The 18,775-nt window shown below is 43.6% G+C and overlaps 1 protein-coding gene across 1 annotated transcript in view; it reads right to left on the bottom strand.

The window, feature by feature from the left end:
- Positions 1-620: 620 nt before the first annotated feature.
- The window catches only part of FNDC1 (fibronectin type III domain containing 1), a 46,596-nt gene continuing 28,441 nt past the window's right edge, over positions 621-18,775 (bottom strand). Inside the window, 6 exon segments of the mRNA XM_009641835.2 lie at positions 621-736; positions 2,213-2,335; positions 3,473-3,634; positions 5,947-5,976; positions 8,055-8,134; positions 16,060-16,168. Of these exon segments, the coding sequence (XP_009640130.1) occupies positions 621-736; positions 2,213-2,335; positions 3,473-3,634; positions 5,947-5,976; positions 8,055-8,134; positions 16,060-16,168 (620 nt within the window).

Genomic DNA, 18,775 nt, shown 5'->3' with positions numbered 1-18,775 from the left:
CAAGAAAAACTCAGCATCTCTAAGCAGTATTTCTGCAGATGTACAGTACTGTATTTATATGGATATAGATATATATATATCTCAAAGTGAATTTACACTGTGACCTGGTGATTAGTCCAGCAGCGGGCAAACCCACAGGGTAAGTCTTCAGAAGAATATATTGCCTCTGGTGGGTGGCCGATTACATGGCACGATTGCATAAGGGAGCCCCGGCGGGCAGCAAAGGGCAGTTTAGCATCCCATTAAGCAAGCACAACATGCTTAGGTCGTTCCTGCAAGATATAAGAAAATTCCAAATTTTCATGGCTAATACAGTTCTAGTTTTCACAGGTCGCTCACATTGCAACCGCCTCTCCGTGCCTTAAAGACCCAGAGGAGGAAGGTAGGACACCAAACTTATATCCTGTCCCTGCTTCCAAGCAGAAATCAAGCAGCACCACAGATTTAGGCTGGTAAAGTGGGGACCACGTTTGGCTTCACGGGGGTTTCTTGAGCAGCTGGTCTTCACTGGTTTGCCTCATTTCTCTTTTTTTTTTTTCCTTCTCCGAATCAGTTGCTCACAGTCCTTTGGTAGACATCATTTGAAAAGCACGGTCTGCCTAAGACAGGAAAGCAGACTGCTACCATTTCCCTGGGATGGGCACGCCGCACTCATACCAGCCCACGTAGTAGTAGGGTGTCATGTATCCAATGCGACCAAATGACACAGGCTCCTGGCGGTACTGGCGGTAATACCCTGTCGGGAGAAAAACACCCGTTTGCGCTTCAAAACAAAGACATAGTAATTTAACAGAAGTAACAGATGCAGCAAAAGTCAATCCCTCAGACCAAATGAAAACTCAGAAGCTGTCTGGTAGGGATTTTTGTCAAAAGGGTATTTGCTAGCCCTGGTATTTGGCCTAGATCTTTCTTGAATTGTTTAACTCTGGTCCTTTGTATTTCTTTAGTTTTGATTGGTTTTACTGTTCGAAATCTCTTGAATTACTGTGTAATGCTGTGGTCTGCCAAAGCGCTTCTGCATTTCATTCCAAAAGGTGGCTATATTTCAGCTGTGTTTATGAAGTTTGCAAGTCAGTTTAAATATACAAAGGACTCTGGGGCAAAAAATACCATCAAATCGTATTATCTCATAGGGCTCAAGAGACTATCAACAAACATCAGCTTTCCACAAAACAAAAAGGTATCATTTCATGCAGTAAATACGGAGTTAAGCCCTTTCTCCCCCTTTTCCTTCATCTGCAGAAAGAATGTGACTGCTTAAAGCATTAGGAGAGGTGCAGCATTCTTCTCCACATAGCTCGTGCACTGGAACATCTGAAACACTCACGTCTTGTGCCAATAATATAATTTCTGAGTGCTCTCTATCTCTGTCTCCTAGACCTAGTAACACACATCTGGATTAATCATCCCCCTTTTGAACTGAGAAATGCAGTACTTCCCAGTGATATATAAATATCAGTGACTATTTCAGTTTCTTCCTGGTAACGCCACCATGAAAAGAATATCAACAAACAACCCAACATGGAAACCATTAAAGCCAACTGAATAATTTAAATCAATTGACTCATTTAAAAGATTGGCTGAGTTTCATGATTGGGTTCGTTTTGTGGAGAAAGCCATCATCCTCTTGGCTATCTGAGCTGAGCAGTTTACTCAGAGGGACTCCTTCAAGGTGCGAATTTTCACTCAGAGGAAGATACCTACCAGGCCAGAATAGAAGTCCTGCAGATCGACCTGAAGTCACTAGACAAACTCCTATGTGTTTTGTATTGAATGAACTGGTCAAAAACCATTTGCAAAAGCCATTATTTGCAAAGATGCAGCTGGTCCTTTGTGGCATGTGGAAGAGTTTGCACCTCTACTCAGTGAGGCATGTCTTATAATTGGGAGAAAGGTTTCATAGACCTGTAAATTTTTTTTCCTTCTGTTTTTGCAGTTTGTTCTTGTAAATTATTTGTACCATATACCCCTCTCTGTCTACCTGTCTGTCTCTCCCTCAGCACCCACAAATCCTTCCGGGACTTTCAAAACCTCTTCAGCTAGGCCTGAGTACAAGACCATCTCATCACCTACTGCATCAGCAGGACTCCTCAGAGAGCTGCCAGCAGCCATGGACAAAGAGCCCTGCTCTGTACCCTGCTCCCTACCCCTTAAACTGGGTACTGGCACCTGACAGGCACCTGACCAGCGCCCCACTCCTGTGTTGCTGTACCTCGGATGGTGGGCAGGGCTTCAACATACGACTGAGGTCCTGTTCTTCCATCCAGGTGTGAATCCACGAACTGGCAGTGGTCCTCGCCCCTTCCCCAGCTATCCCCGATGCTGTAGAAGGTGTCTGAAGGGTGATACAGACAGATTATTTGACTCAGCATTATTTTTGTTTGTGATGCTCTTTACCACCAGGAAAATAGAAGTGGGAGAAAGCAGAAGTGCTACAGTGACAAACACAGTATTACCAATGGACAAACAGTGGCTGAAAAGAGGGAGAACACTATCTTCGCAGTATGGAAGGAGATATTATGGAAAAGGGAAAAGGGTTATAGCTCAGTAAGGAATATTCCCCATTTTGAAAGTCCATGGACACTGCACCACAAGTAACAGGTGGAGGGAATTTCAACCAAACCAGTCATTTCAATATGTCATGAGAAAGTAAAAACCACTCCATTTGTCAATACCATCAGTTTGACTGCAGTCTCAAACAAAAACTAAAAACTGTGGAGCTTGCTCTTTAACAGATGAGATGGGTCCTGCCGCCGTGATTGTTTCTTATTGCGTATTCAAACACTGCCTTTAAACTACACAAATGCATTGCAATAAAAATAACACATCAACATAGCATGAAAAGCCATTGAGATAATGCCAATACCCCAGATCAACAATATGGGAAGTTTTCTTCATTATCTATTATATATCTATTATATATTATATCTATTATCTATATATCTATTATATATTATATATCTATTATAGCAAACACACCCGTGTAAGAGTTACTGTCAGCCCTTGGGAGTACTGCTCACCCAGTCACTGTAACACCAGTCTTTCCTCATCAGTTGTTCCCCACTTCCATCTGCCCTGGGGCTCTCTAGGATGTATTGCTCTGCCCTGCTGCGTGCTGCTGCTGGGGCTCACCCGCCCATGAAGCAAGCATGGGGCTTCCCGGGGAGACACGCGGGGCGCAGAACTTTGTTTTCACTGCAAAAAGCACGTGGCTTTCTCAGGATACAAAACCACACAGGCTTTTCAAAGGAAACTTCCTCCTGTCCTCTGTCTAAAGAGCTCTGCTTGAAAGCTCATGCCAGGGCGGGAGTGTAACGCAAAAGCAGGGCAGCTCAGCCATCACATCAGACCTTCTCGAGAGAAGGACTCCTAGAAAGCCGTCACACAATTCTTTCACATTCACGAGGTGAAGAAAGCAAGAAGATGGAGACGACAACTAGTCATATATCAGGAAATTAATCTTGGTGCCCACCTTTCAGGTCATCGCTGAGGTAAATCTTGTACCTTAAGGAGTTGCAAAGAACCACTCCTACAAACTTGCGGTACCAAGTTCGTTTCACATACTGCTTGCCGCTGCAGTCTGAATAGGTGGGGTCGTATTTAAAAGTGAATGGGATCCAGATAGGCTCACCACCTTGGAGAAAAAAAAAATAATTCAGCATTAAGGAGCGACTTTAACACTTCAGTCTGAGTTTTGCTGGGGTTAACATCTGACAGTAGGTGCTGCTGCAGCAGATTAATGCATGACTTTTCTATATCCAGAAACACTTCCAGAACAAATATTAAAAAAAAAATTAAAAGCAAGGGACTAGATTAAATCCCTTCTAGGCAGTAGACATTAATAACTGTTCAAATCATAAAAAAACATGATTTCATGTACTGAACCAGTTTTAAGTAAACAAAAAGTCTCACTGATTTTAGTAAGACATCTTTTCTATCTAGTAATACTCAGTTTCTTTTCTAAACAGAGCCTGAACTTAGGTCTAACAGTGACGCTGTCTGAATACAGTCACTTGCATTTTAACAGTAAGTACAAAACTTAATCCTTTTGCTAAAAAACAGATATTAAAAATTTTGCAGTGAGTAACAGTCTGTGATGTGAATTAAAGCCTACTCTTGCTATTTGGTGAGAAAGATCAAATCAGGAATGTACTTTTCTGGTTTGTTTTGTTTTCCCACATCAGAACAGATGAGGTTCCAATAACAGACAAGCGAGACCTTTCCTGGGGAACCCTGTCCGAGCACTGCTGCAGGGGAGACTGCTTAACCGTATCACAAAAGACTAAATATTCCTACTGGCTTGCCTAAAGGCTTGCTTTATACTAACCAAAACAATATAATTTCTTTTGAAATTGCTGCTGTATAATGTATGTATAATTACACAAAAAGCTTCCAATGTGATAATTTGTATTTTTCTCAAAGACTTGTTTTTACTGTGCTATTTTGAGGCAGTTTACAAGTGAGTTGGAAAAGAGTTCCTGTTAGTCATTCTTCCTCCCTCTCACTAGGCACAGGGACCAAATCCTGCAAACACTTGCATGTGAGAAGCAATCGCTGGTCAGCAATTCTTAGAACTCCACCGGTTTGGACACCAATGTAACTGGAATGACCTTAGACAATTAGTCACATGGTGAAAGGATTGCAGGATTTCAGCCACAGCTTTCTTTTTAGAATAAAGCCATAAACTATCGATCTCTTGAACGCAGTTTTATTGCTGTGAACAATCTGCCTTTGTGCATTGCTTTTGCCCACCTCCAAAAATCCTGAAGGATAAATTTAGCATGTCCTGTAAGACCTGAGCTGGATGTTCAGCAGCTCCTCACTTCCACAGGTTCCCAGAGCTCTGCCACCTCTTTTTGTTCTATCTTATCTCTACCACTGCAGCTTCACAAAATTATTTTCTCTTTGTCCAGTTGAAGCAGAAACTGCAAGTGTAAAAGCCATCACCTTCCAAAACCTCCTTTCCATGAACGGACCCACAAAATAACTGACAGCAAAAAAACTGAAGGTGACCGGGTACACGGGAAGGCCAACACTCTCAGAGCCCTCCCACACTGACTGCCAGAGACATAGTGTGCTCGTGCTCTCCAGTATCTGTACATCATCAGAGACGTCTGAGAGGACGTGGGAAAAACAGACTAACAAGTGTAATAAAACAGAAGGGAGACTGGACATTGGACGTGACAGTGGACATTGCTTTCATGAACACTGTAGTCAAAAAGCCCCAGAACCAACCAGCTGAACTGCTTAGGAAAGCTGACAGAGTGTGGTAACTATGAAGCCTTTTTTCCTCCATCTCTTCCAAGAGCACGTGCTGCCTGGGGTTACCCTGACTATGTACGTGTCAGCAAGGTTGGTCCCAGCACCAGGAAATCACATCTTCTGATTAGGGGCTGAACTCGCTTACTGCAAATTTGGAAATGCAGAGCAAGCTCAACGGCTTTGTGGCACATCATTCAATCATTCAGGTCGGTAACAAATCCTTGAATTTTTTAGTATTTATAAAGGCATGATGATCAGTATCGGTGAGCATAACAGCTAGACATAGGAAAACCTGATCCCTCTGTTCAAGGTATGCTCAGGCAACTGAAGGACACAGATACAGAAGCACTACAGTTTACTGCTTATTACTAAGCAATTAAAGCTGTTGTACCAGGCAAAAGATGGGCCAAAATCAAGCGCTTATTCTAACACAGCTTTCAAGATTTCTTTTCAAAGACCAGCATAAGAGGTCCTAAGACAAAAACCATTTTGTGAATTAGCACAATGAATTACTACCTATTCCTGCTTAAAACTGTAACTCAAACTGTGTGTTAATATGCTTCTAACACCTGTATTGTAACTCTTTTGCACAGCTTTTATGCAATTCATGAAAGAAACAGCTAGATAACCTTTAAAGGCCCCTTCCAACCCGAACCATTCTATGATTCTATGAATAAGACTTACCAGGTGGTCTGACGATGAGGAGAGGATTGTCTAGAAGAATAAAACAACAAAATTAATATTTTTTTCCAAATCTTGTTTTACAATATGAAACATACAGTGTCACTGAAGAGAGTAACTGCCTTTAGCTACATTATGAATGTGGGATTTACTTGTCTTGTTAATTTGCAGAGCTAATGAGTGTTTGTTATTCCACTGGTTTTGTCAGTTGGTGAAACTTGCCACAGGATTGTATATTTATTCCAATACTGTAAAAACTCTACTGAGATTCAAAGCTGGCTTTGAAACAGAATTCCTCTTCTCAGAAGGTCCGTAAAGCACAGGGACAGTTTCACTGCAGGCTTCTGAATACACAGTGTAAGTTACACCTGCAGGCCTACCTTCCAAAGGGAAATGTAACCTACCTCGTGTATGCAAATCTCGGTCTTGGACATCCATCATGTTTAGTACAGTTGTTTAGTGATATTCATAAATACATGAAATCTATCATTTTAACTCTTTTTGTCATAGTGACAGGGTTTTTGCAGGAGCTCCCTGGGCAGTGCAGGGTGCACTGTCTACCTTGGGAGCTTCTGCTCACTTGAAATACTCTCTTTCTTAAAGAAAGAAGGATGGAATAGGTGTGGAGTAAGGATAACAAAACAACATGATCTAACGCATTAGCTTGTCTGGATCCATTACACTGCAACACTGCAGTTTCTGTCATCTCTGAAGTAGCCCTTATTGTGCACAAAATACCTGAAGAAAAAGCATGGTGCTTGTCTACTGATGGGGAAGAAAAATTCCAGGTAGTTTTTACAGTTTGGTGAAAGAGAACAATGGTTTTCTGTTCTTCTCAGTTGACTACCAGTGGTAAGATTGAACATTTTCAATATGCTGCTTGATCCTATGACGGCATTCTTTATTGAATATTCTCATCGGCTCAAATCTTTCAGTTGCACTAGAAGAGCATTCTGAACAAACAATTTCTGTCTCTTCTGACCTACTCCATCACTGTAACTATACCATCTGGCTTTAGATTTAGCAACTGCTTTTGTACTTGTGCCAGCTGGAAAGCCACCTTTGGCCACATGACAAACGAAAGATCAGTGCTGCAAATAAAACTTTAAATTCTGTGGATTTAACCTGTTAAAGAAAGCCCACAAGGTAGCTGATTTTGGATAGGAAAACTAGGCACTCAGGCCCATATACTGGCAGCCAGTTAATCAGCAAAACTCCTTGCAAGATACAGCATGCCGTTATTTGTCCAATCTTAAACATCATGCTTGGATTTATACCTGAGCTTCTTACTCCTTTAAAAAAAAATCCTGACTATGTTATGTGGGACCATTTACTTGTCTTGCATTTTTGTCTCCCTTCCGTGAAGACTTACTTCCATGGTTCTTAATGGAGCTTCTGAAGAGACCACTACATGGTAAAGTCAAACAAGCAAAGGTAGAGACTGCATAAACTCTATGCTGTCAAAAGGGCAAAATGTGCAAGAGACAACAGACCTTTTGCTCCAGTACAGACCAAAAAAGTTGTCCTTTATTATTCAGCAGAGTCATTGGCCTCTGGCTCAATGGAAGAAGAAAAAGGAGAAATGGGTAAAAATAGCTCATTCAACATACTATTTTTAGAAGGGGGTGTTGCTCTTGAATGCACTATTAGCCCTGTGAGAGAGCAGTATGCCTTGTCAAAAAAAGATCGGAGAACTTTGCCCGTCTGATGGAACAATTGTTTCCTATATTTCTTCCAGAGACAACCGCTTCCATCTGTTCAGCTGTTCACAATTAGGAAGCTAATTTAGTAAATGTTTGGTCAATCTATCAAAGACATTAAATTTCCATTGCTTCTGTATTGTTGAACATTACTGGTCTTTTGTATTTTAAATTCAACTTCCTGTTCCCCTGAAGCTCACTTCAATGTCACTAGTATTTCCACGGTGGCATTCAGAGTGCATATTATTTTCCTAGCTTTACTGAAAACAAATAATTAACCAAAAAAAAAAAAATCTTAACGCAGCAAGTTCAGGATGATCACCATTATTACTTTGCTTGTTTCAGTCATTGCCCTGCCACAGCTGTTATTAGGAATTCAGTTCTGAGATGAAAATAAAAAGCAAAGCATACCAGATTCTGTGATAAATGAGACTGAAGAGCTAATAGGTCCATAACCAAAGGGATTCTTTGCCTGGACTTTAAAATAATACCTGAAACAAAAAGAGAGGGAAAATAAGATTAAAGCATTGATTCCACTGCCATGGCTAAATTATAAATAATACTAAACTGGGGTGAGAATCAAACCAGCAGAATTCCACTGAGTTCAAGTGACCTTTGCATTAAACGGAGTTGGATACTGAGCCAGGGTACGAGCTGGCTGTTACAGACAAATTTCTCCTTTTTGCAATTGCTGCATGCATGTTTTTGGATCATTTATTTATAGCATCCCCCTTCCAAAACCCACACACAACCACATCCACTTTATACAAAATGACCAATAGCAATAGGCTTAAGGAAAAAGTTGCAAGGAATTGAAATTCTGATCTCAGGAACAGTTTTAAAACAGATTAACTCCTACGAAAGCAGTGGTGTAAACTGGAAACTAAAACTGGATCGGATTTATATGAGATCAGAAGCTAAGCTTTTGACCTTTCTGTACAAACCCTAGCAGCATTAAGATCACAATACTTGAGCAATATGAGAAAGCTTCACGTTGCCTTATTGATTCTCCCAAAGTATTTAAATCACATGCTTAACTCAAAGCACATGACTTGCCACTAGAACTCCATTCTTTGCTTGACAGAAGCACAATTATCCTCACGCTTAGAGGCGAATATGTGTAAGCACATTTTTAGTTCATTTCCAAATATAATGATTTTTAGCTGATGCCTACCCCGACATTTTTCCCCAGATTAATGTTTTCTTCTTTCCCTTTTATCTTTGTATCCAGTCCAGCAGAAAGCAATTAGAATGGAAGATTACTGTAAAAATTTCCAGCACAGCATTTTTAAAGTGCCTGAGTTTAGGTTTTCCTTTCTTGTCTGCTTGCTGAAGTTCATTTTTGTAAAGAAATTCATAAAAAAAAAATAAATTACTGGTCCTCTGTAATATCCACATAGCATCTGGATCTTGATTTAGCCTCTCATCCAAAAGCAGACATCTCCAAAAGCTCCATACATGACCCACATAACAGGGCAAGTGCTTACTTGCGGGGATGGTTGCCACTGAGCGCTGGATTACGTCCCATAGCAATGTCCCATCCAAGTGGCAGGCCTGATGCTCCTCAGCTGGTGAAAGTGAGCCTGTCCCATTGAAAACATCAGGCTGCTCTTGGTGGCAAAGCTCTCCCCATCCTGCACGGAAACCCAACAGTGCTGCTCCGCTTGCACAGCCCAGCCTGGGCTGAGACAGCGTGGTCCACAGCAAAGGTGGGCTGACGTCCCTGGAAGCTACTGCCACCTGGTGCAGTTTATGCACCCTTAAGTATTGGACACCATCCACATCAAAAACTTCACTCCCCTTTCTTCCCTTTTGTCCACAAGAGACAACAGTAGTCCTGGCAGCATAAGAGTGTAGTTTGTGGTTTCACAGAATCACAGAATCACAAGGGTTGGAAGGGACCTCGGGAGATCATCTAGTCCAACCCCTCTGCTAAAGCAGGTTCTCCTAGAGCATGTTACACAGGACTTCATCCAGGCAGGCTTTGAATATCTCCAGAGAAGGAGACTCCACAATCCCCCTGGGCAGCCTGTTCCAGTGATCTGTCACCCTCAGAGTAAAGAAGTTTTTCCTCATATCCAACTGAAACCTCTTATGTTTCAGTTTGTACCCATTGCCCCTTGTCCTGTTGCTGGACACCACTGCAAAGAGTCTGGCTCCATCCTCGTGACTTCCACCCTTAAGATACTTGTATGTATTGATGAGGTCCCCTCTTCTTCAGGCTGAACAAGCCCAACTCTCTCAGCCTTTCCTCGTAGGGGAGATGCTCCAGTCCCTTTATCATCCTAGTTGCTCTCCTCTGGACTCTTTCTAGGAGTTCCTCATCTTTCTTGAACTGGGGAGCCCAGAACTGGACAGAGTACTCCAGGTGGGGTCTCACCAGAGCAGAGTAGAGGGGGAGGATAACCTCCCTCGACCTGCTGGCCACACTCCTCTTAATGCACCCCAGGATACCAACTGCCAATGCTCTCATGGGACACCTGCATCCATCCACACCTCCTCCACCCACCCACACCTCCTCCACCCGGATCGGGGCATGGGCCAGAGGCACAAGGCTGACCACAGGGGACGGGACACAGGGCGGCGATCCCTCACGCCGGCTCCCGAAACAGCTGCAACGCTGTTACTTGCTGTAACTACTTCAGAAGAAGAGGAGAAAAATTTTCCAGCCCACATCTTTTCCATAATGCCTCAAAGTGTAATGAAAACACCTGTATGGACGCCTGACTTCCCACTGCTTCCAAAGAGGTATAATTAGATACCACCTTTGCAACACAGTGGCACCTTCTGAGCAACCCTTTCAATGCATTTAATACATGTGTATTATGCTAGCTTCAAAACATTCCCATGAGAAATATAAGTGCAATGATCCGCATCCGAAATAGGAGACAGCAGCCCAAGAACCTCATGCAACTATTTAAGTGGGGGAAAACATGCAGTTTTGTATCATCTGGTATGTAATGCAGGAACTGATTACCTACGCACTTGTGCATTCAGCTGTCCTGTTACATACACAGAAGCCAGTCTGGGACACATGGTTGTTCAAATTGCCTGCCTGACTGTCCAGAATAAAAACAGCAATGAAGTTATGAGTACACTTTTCTTCGCTAAATTGGAAAATTAGTTCCTAAGCCTTTATATACACAAGAAGCCTCTAGCCATGCCAGAAAGAGAGCCAGGTCTCATGACTTGCTGACCTGTGATTTAAACATAGACTATGCTATGATTGCGGTATTAAGAATGTCAATACAATAATGCAGTCAGGGTATATTTCTTTCTCAGATATGACAAATAAAAAAGAAATTGCCAAAGCCTTACTAGGTCCAGGCATCTGACATTTTCATTACTCAGAACCCTTCAGCTGATGAATTTGCCAGGAAATCTCAAATCAGTGTAACTCAACTGTTCTTCATCCCATAAATACACAAACAAAATTGGTATGGTGTAAGTTGATTGTCCTTTGATTACACTGTGCTTAGGCAGAATTGCAACAAATTGGTACCAATAGGCACAGAAGAATCAAAACTGCAACAGATGCAATACCCTTCGTTGTTCATTTTCAACACAGACAAGAAAAACGCTTTCCCTCCTAAGAATATCCCTCCTTTGAGATTTTATATACCACTTCTACTGACATGTCAAGAAAGGATATCATAAACCATAATGGGGCAATGAGGATGTAATACTTTTATTCATTTAGACTATATGACTAACCGTATCACCATACCTGTCACTTGGAGCAAAATGGTTTTATGACTTAATTCAAGGTGTCTCCCTTCTGTTGGAATTAAATAGCTGGCACTTGCAGCCACAAAGTGAGATAATCACTCAGCATGCTAATTAGGGAAGCAGCTGCTTTTACAAAAATTAGTTAGCTGTAAAATCCTCTTTCCAGCCTCTCCGAAGGTCTGCCTGCATGGGCCCCCAGCCCCACACCCCGTCCAGTGGCAGGCTGAGATGGTGCCCTGGGGACAGTGGGGTGGCTGCTGCGGGAGCTCCGTCAGCACAGAGAGAGAGCCAGCATGGATGCACAGAGGGTACAGGCAGAGCACGTGGCTGCTGCCCCACGGGAAGGGAACCGGAGTGCCTGATCTGGTGCTGGGGAGGGAGATACACATGCTGCCCGGGGAAGGGAAGGGGATGAGCCGATGTGACAGTACCCCACAGACCCACCGTCCAGCAGGATCGGTGGATGAGGGGGAAAAGAGGCTGGGAGGGGGTTGGGAAGGACAGGTAGGTTTCCTCCCACAAACACATGGAGATGGCAGCAGGGGCTGAAACCCTCCTCCTACCGCTGCACCACCCCTCCAGAAGAAAAACACGTAAATCGAGTGCCTGCAGGCTCGCAGGCTAGTGCAAAGTGTCTCCCTCCATCAAAAATGGCCTAGCACGACATCCATCACGAGTATTTACACCAAATATTATAATAAAGACACCAGAGAAGAGCTGGAAGAGGAGCTTCCTACCCAGCTGGTGTGAGGTAGGTATGTGCCGCACAGGTCTACCGCTTGCACAGGACAAGGGTTTCATCGGCATCTTACCTCTTTTGTGTTGCTCTGATGATACACAGCAGCCAGCTGTGGCTGATGCTGCTTGTCGGACATACTGCGGCTTTGCTTCAATGGAGATACAGAAAGGCAACAGAAATTTTTGGTGCATCTGGCCCCCAGAGCCAGATCCAGGCTCTATTTCCAGTTGTGAGCCCTGAGTAAATGTTTGAGAGCCTCCTATGAAATGTGCTGTGCAGCACTGGAATTGGTAGCAGACACTGTGGGATCAGAATGTCCCTGGAGGGAACAAAACCCAAGTGGACAGGGAAGATTTGATGAGACATGGAGATACGGTGGTATAGGATGGTGTTTTAAATCATAAGACTATCCAGCCACTCCCATCAGGCACTGACGCAGCTTTCCTGCAAAAAAGGCAGGAAAAAGCCTAACCAAGCTCCAGAAGAAATGTTTATGACGAGGATTATAATGTTTGTGACGGCAGGAGACTGGATTTATTGGCTGAGCGGACGCTGCCCAGCCTTTTGTATCAGTCTTCCGTGACGGCTGAGAATTAAGGTTAGGGAAGGGATATTGTCAAGACTGCCATCTTTAAGATTTAATAAGGTTTAAAGTAATTTTAGCGTTTACATTCACATGTCACAAGGAAGCAGCTCCTGTGCCCACTGAAGCTGACCAGAGTTTTGCTAATGGAAAAATTTCCCCTTCTCAAATGGAGGTTAGACCAGGCCTCGGAAGAAAACTTATAACTCAGGTTAAACATAGACTTCCATTTTGTTTGTAAAACCTAAACACCAGGCAGATGTTTTCCAGGATATGTTGGCAGCTTCAAATCTTCTCTGAGGCTGACTTCTGACAAGATGCCAACCCACTTCTGATACGCTGCACATGTTACAAGATTGCACCACCAACAGGCCCTCATGGGACGCCCAGCAGTCCATACCATCTGTATACAGTGAATCTGACTTAATCAGAGATTTCTCACAAAATGTACTAACAATGCAAACACAGAATTTTTAGACTAACTTCAGATTTCACGCCATATTTTCTTAGGCATGGGGTCTTTTCCCAGTGGTTAAGGAGTTATTTTTAACACAAAAAAAAATATGTAATCAGTTCAGTCTGTGGATTTGGAGAATGTAAATGAGATTGGCTGATACACACAATTTCTGCCTTGTAAAGAACCCTCCTTCTGCACCACAGACCCTACTTGAAGCCTTTAGGGCCTCCACAGAGAGTACAACAGAGGCCAGTGGATTATACCATTCTTCAGTAGGGTGATGGGGAAATAATATGCTGAAAACAAATAGCACTTGCTTGAACTGCCCTACTTTGAGATAGAGCCATAATATTCAACATGAGAGTTACTAGGTTCATGGAGATGCATGAATCTACAGCCTTGCTGTTCCTACAAAACTCCATTCAAAGTGTGACCTTCTGAAGCCTGGAGTGAGGGTACATCCCACTGGATGCATCGGGCAGCTCAATTCCCACCAATTCCCCTGCACCGAGCATGGCTGGGACAGTGGCTGCCAAGGGTTCCTGGGGGCTTCCACTGCAACTGCTCTTTCTGGTGACCTGGAGCCCTTGAGATGTTGGGCACAAGAAGCAGAGAGCTATTGCTGGCCTTCAACACTGTCTTTGGGGCAGCAGGAGGGGGATGCTTGACTGAAAGACAGTGAAGAGGTGAGGACCTGAGGCTGGAAGGTGGAAATGGCAGAGAAGCAAGAGATGGAGGAGCCCAGCTGGGGGAAAGCTGGGGCAGAGAGGCAGTGCCTCCCTGGCCTGTGTGGGGGACAGGGGGGGCGTGGAGAAGCAAAAAGATGTGAAGGGGAAGAGCGCTGGGGATGTAAGGAGTCTGGCATGTGGAGGCAGGAACTGGGACTAGTGGCAGGAGGAGAGAGGTTTAGGGAAAGGGTGTCCTCAGGTCACAAGGATGTGGACGTACAAAGGCAGAAGGGTCTGCACCTGCCTCCTTCACTATCCAGGAACAGAGTTTAGGAGATCTCAGACATCTTCCATCTTGTTGTAACAGGTGAAACTCACAGACAAACTGTGCCCTATACCTCCCTCCATACATTTGTAACAATGATGTTTTATAACAAGGGCACTAGCAGATGCATACGATTGCAGCTCTCTGCTGTGCAAGTACTATTGCTTTAACACACCATGAACCACTCTAAAGGACTTGCACTGAGGACTAGATTATTAGCCTTCAGAATAGGTTGCCTTTTTAATCTCTTGGATACATAAGAAAAAGCCTCATGAAGCGTGTGACTGACAGCACTGTAGACAGAACAGGAGAGAATAAGATGGCACAAAGTTTTTCCTGTAACATCTAATTTCTGGTTTTTTAACTCTCTGGGTATCCTGTGTGTGCTTATCCTGCCTCTCCATACACCTTTTGCTTGCTGATTTCCCTGGTCTTTGATGCTGCAGGTGTCCTCTGGTGGACGTGTCCCTGGTGCAACTGCCTAAGGCATTGCTGCTGAAGTTGCTCTGGTGCTGGCTCTCCCAAAGAGATGCCAAGTCCTCAGAACTTTTTGGTTGGAGGGAAATCTCCAGGGAGGAGACAGGGGAGCAGCACCCCCTTCTTAACACATACTGTGATTTCTTGGTGCTTAGAAGTTTTGGGGCCAGCAGAAGCAGCTGTAGGGGCAAGGTGCATGTGAGTCTATGCTAAAGTCAGGGCTGTGTGGAGAAGCACTGTAATGTAGCCAGAAAAAATACGCCTGGTTGTATTTGAGGCTGAAATGCTACACTGCACTGACTTTTCATTATTTATTTATTTAATCTCATTTTATTATTTAATCTGTTAATATTTTAGATGAAGACCACACTCAAACAATTCTCTGTTTCTCAATCAACTACTTCTAACCTGCAGAACCTTCCCTTCGTCTGTAAATCATCTTGGAAAGAAAAGTTACGTTAGGTGACACCATTTCTCTCTTCTGTGTTGCCTTGGCACAAACCCTATGTGCCTGTCCTAGGAGTGGATGCTCTGATCTGTAGCTCATCATCAAGCAAGGCATGCTGGTCCCAGCCCACAATCCCAGTGCATCTCCTACATTACCAAATACGTGAGCAACACCTGCCACCAGCATCTAAGAGACTGTAGTCATCAGCACATGAAGAGCAATCACCTAGCCCAAGGCAGCACCAAAAGTATTTCAGACCCAGAATTTGAGAGAAAAGGATGAGAGACACCGAACATCTGTCAAGAGAAGTAGTTTTAATGCGGTCCCTTTGTGGCTGTTTACTTCTCACCCAACTGCCATGAATTATTCCAAATTATTCCAAAATTATTATCACGCAAAGCATGCATTCTTGTTTTGCCATTTCAGTGAGATTTTTTTGCAAGATAAAGACCTAAAGAGCCTGCCAAACTGACTTCTGAGCAACTGCCATGGCCTCATTATATACCACCAAGCTCTCTCTTCCAGCACAACTCATGTGAACAGGCAGCAAAACCAGACCGGAGAGCAGCATCTCTCCCCACCAGCCCTTAGGTATCAAATCTTGGCCACACCAGTATGTGGGAATGGCCACGTCACACCAAGGGTATACTTTAGTATCCTCTTCCCTGCCCTCCCCCCCCCGCCATTTGATTCAGTTATGCATGACTAGAAAATGCATTTTTAAAATAAGATTTTCTTTGTTACTGATAAGTGTTTTTACATACACAAACATATATGCATGTACACACAATCATCTGCTCCAGACTTAATATGGTAAAGATATCATATAAGTAGCTGTGTGGTTTATAAAACAATTTGCTGTCAAACAGAATGAGTAAAATCTAGACCAGATGTAAACATTTATGCTAAGGCCAAGAAAAACGATTGACAACTCTCAAAATTTGTTTGACTTCCCTAACAGAACTGAAAAAGAGTGGATCAAATCCTTACCGTGTGTTGGGCTTCAGGTTCTCAATTGGCAAATGAGTAGTCCCTGCAGTCCTGGTTGACCACTTATTCTTTATAAAGTCGTCATAGGATGCACTGTAAACCAGATAGCCTATAAACGGGAAAGACAAATAGTTGTGAGGATTCTAAATACATTTTAAATAAATGATATCCCTAGGTGTCATGGTAGATTTTACAGGTTAAAAGGAGTGGGAGCATCTTCGAATATGAAAGTGATTCTATGCCTAACTCTCCTAGAAAAGTCCAGGCTACAAGAATTACCTGTCATTAGCTAATAATGATGGAGCATTACATCAGAGGATGGTACCCAGCAGCAAATTCTGGTTTAAAACACAGTGAAGGCAAAGAGATGACAGAGGCAATTCATTCACTGTTTTAAGTGATACACTGACTGTGCAGAAACTAATATAGGTAGTAATACTGGGGGGTTGGGGGGCGGAAATGTTATGCAAACTGCGTTTGCCAAGATACTGGATCAACAGCCTTTAAGAATGAAACGCTGTGGGACAGACACCACATAGCCTGTTCCAAGGGCCACCTTCTCCCTTCCCAACCATTGTCGCTGCTTTGGCTCTGCCAGCTCCCACCCCTCTGCCATGGCTGTCAGCCACAGAGCTGGGCGAGGCTCCTGAAAAATTTGACCTTAGCAGCAAAGCAGTGGCCTTTTCCAATGCTTACTTCAGATCTTTTGGGTCCACTGACAAACAGGGGTTGATTAATTTCTAAAATATTTTGGTTATTTACTCTAGTGTTTTTCCAGCAACTTTTGAGATTCATTCTTGAAGTCAGTTGGGCTTCTCTCTGGCTCTCAAAAGGTCTAAGACATTAAAGGAGATCTAATTTAATACATTTGTTCAACATACTCCCCGTCCCTGAACCTCGCATGTCAGACTGGTATGAGCAAAATTTCAGTAAAACAAGGTAAACATAGCCTGGGCCACAGACTCCACTGGAGATAATTGACTCTGATACATCGTTTTCCTACCAAAAAAGCGGACTAGAAGACTACCAAGCCAGAAGCCCCTCTACAGGCAGACTGCTCCTGCAGTCACACTCACAGCCAGGCAGGACCCAGACTGGCTCCAGCATGCAGTCACCTTTGCTTGGACTGGTCTGAAGCCAAATGTGAAAGATGCTCCCAACGCAGGTTTGGGAGGTGCCTGCGGGTGGAGCGGAGAGCGCTACCTGGGAGCAAAAGTACTCAGTCAAGCAAAGCGCTGTCACAGCTACCATCCAGGTGAGATGCAGTGCCTTCAGAACCACTGGCACACAAAATCAGTGCCAAAACCTTGAGATATCTGGACCAACATGGGCTGGTCAGTCTGGCACTGAGGGACGACAGAGGGACCTTCCTCACTCCTCAGAAAATAGCTCACCTCCCTCAAAAAACTGCGGAGAAGTGAGAACTTCATGAGCTGTTGACTCAGTTTAAGGTAAAAATGATAACTTCAGAAAATCTTCCCCTTCCCCATTACCCCATGAGAAGAGCAACCCTCGGGAGAGTACCTGTTACCATGTCTCCTCGAGCAGGTTTGGTCTGTCAAGGAGCAGGGGGCTGCCGGATCTTTATTGAGATAGGTCACATAAGGAGCTGGAAGAGACAGGGAAGGGTGGCATTTAGTTAGCAGTTTGTAGGTACTGCAGAGTAGCACACAGGCTAGCAATTTCCTGAAAAGAAGAGAGTCAAGTTTTGTGATGGACTTTAAAATTCCTCCCCTTCCAGTCCAGTTCGCTGCTGCCATGGCTTGCACTCAATTTGACTGACGAGCAGGGGGACTGGGATGCCAATATTCAGGTCTACCCCACACTCACAGCTGTACCCAATTATGCAAAGACAGAATGATTGTCTTTGCTATGAGAGGCAGAAGAGAGCAGTCTGACCGCAGGACCCTCTGCATGCTGCCTCCAGCTGCTCTGGAAGGTGGGGTGAAAATGTCAACCAAACTCTCTGCCTTTCCACACATGGAAACAGATCCTTGCCAGGGCCTTAGATTGTCTAAGGCTTCACAGGTCTAAGTGGTTGGTTCTTATACAAACGTCCTGAAGCTGGAGTGAAACAACAGAGGGAACAAGAAGAGTAATTCCAGGGTGAAGTCCAACCAGGTTAAACAAAGGGATTATTGCTATGGTCCCCTAGGTACTAAGGGACCAGGAGTCATGAGTCCCTACCTTCCAGGCATGTGCTCCCAACCTGTAACTTCTATTTTTAAAAGCTTTATACTGACTGGAATTGCATTTCAGTTCAGGAAAAGATTAAACTATCTTTTTATTGCCTTAAAAGTCACTGTAACATTCAAAGTAAGGACTATAAAACTTGCTTTGGAAATGTTTATTCAGTTGCAATAATACAATTCATTGAAATGGTAATATTATTTCCCTAGTGCCTTGAAATGTTCATAAACCAACATTTCTTGGTTTATCTTATTGGATTTCATGCCCTGAAGGGATTTTTTCCAGATCTTGCAATGAAGTTAATTTTAGCCTCTCCAGCTAAATGAATCAAGAAGCACTGTCAGTGAGAGAGCCGAATAGAAACATCATGGAATTGTTTGGACAGGGAAACTGAAGATGCACTGGAAAAAGTCACGGCATATATAAAAACAGATCTTTTACTCCAGCAGCAGAGCTCCACTCTAAGCCATGTGAAGCTTGTGGATATTAGAAGGGAAGGCAAGCCATGAGTCAAAGCTGACTCTCT

This window comes from Egretta garzetta, unplaced genomic scaffold, assembly GCF_000687185.1.
Source record: "Egretta garzetta isolate BGI_Z169 unplaced genomic scaffold, ASM68718v1 scaffold57, whole genome shotgun sequence".
Lineage (NCBI taxonomy): Eukaryota > Metazoa > Chordata > Aves > Pelecaniformes > Ardeidae > Egretta > Egretta garzetta.
This window is presented reverse-complemented; position numbering and strand designations above follow the sequence as displayed.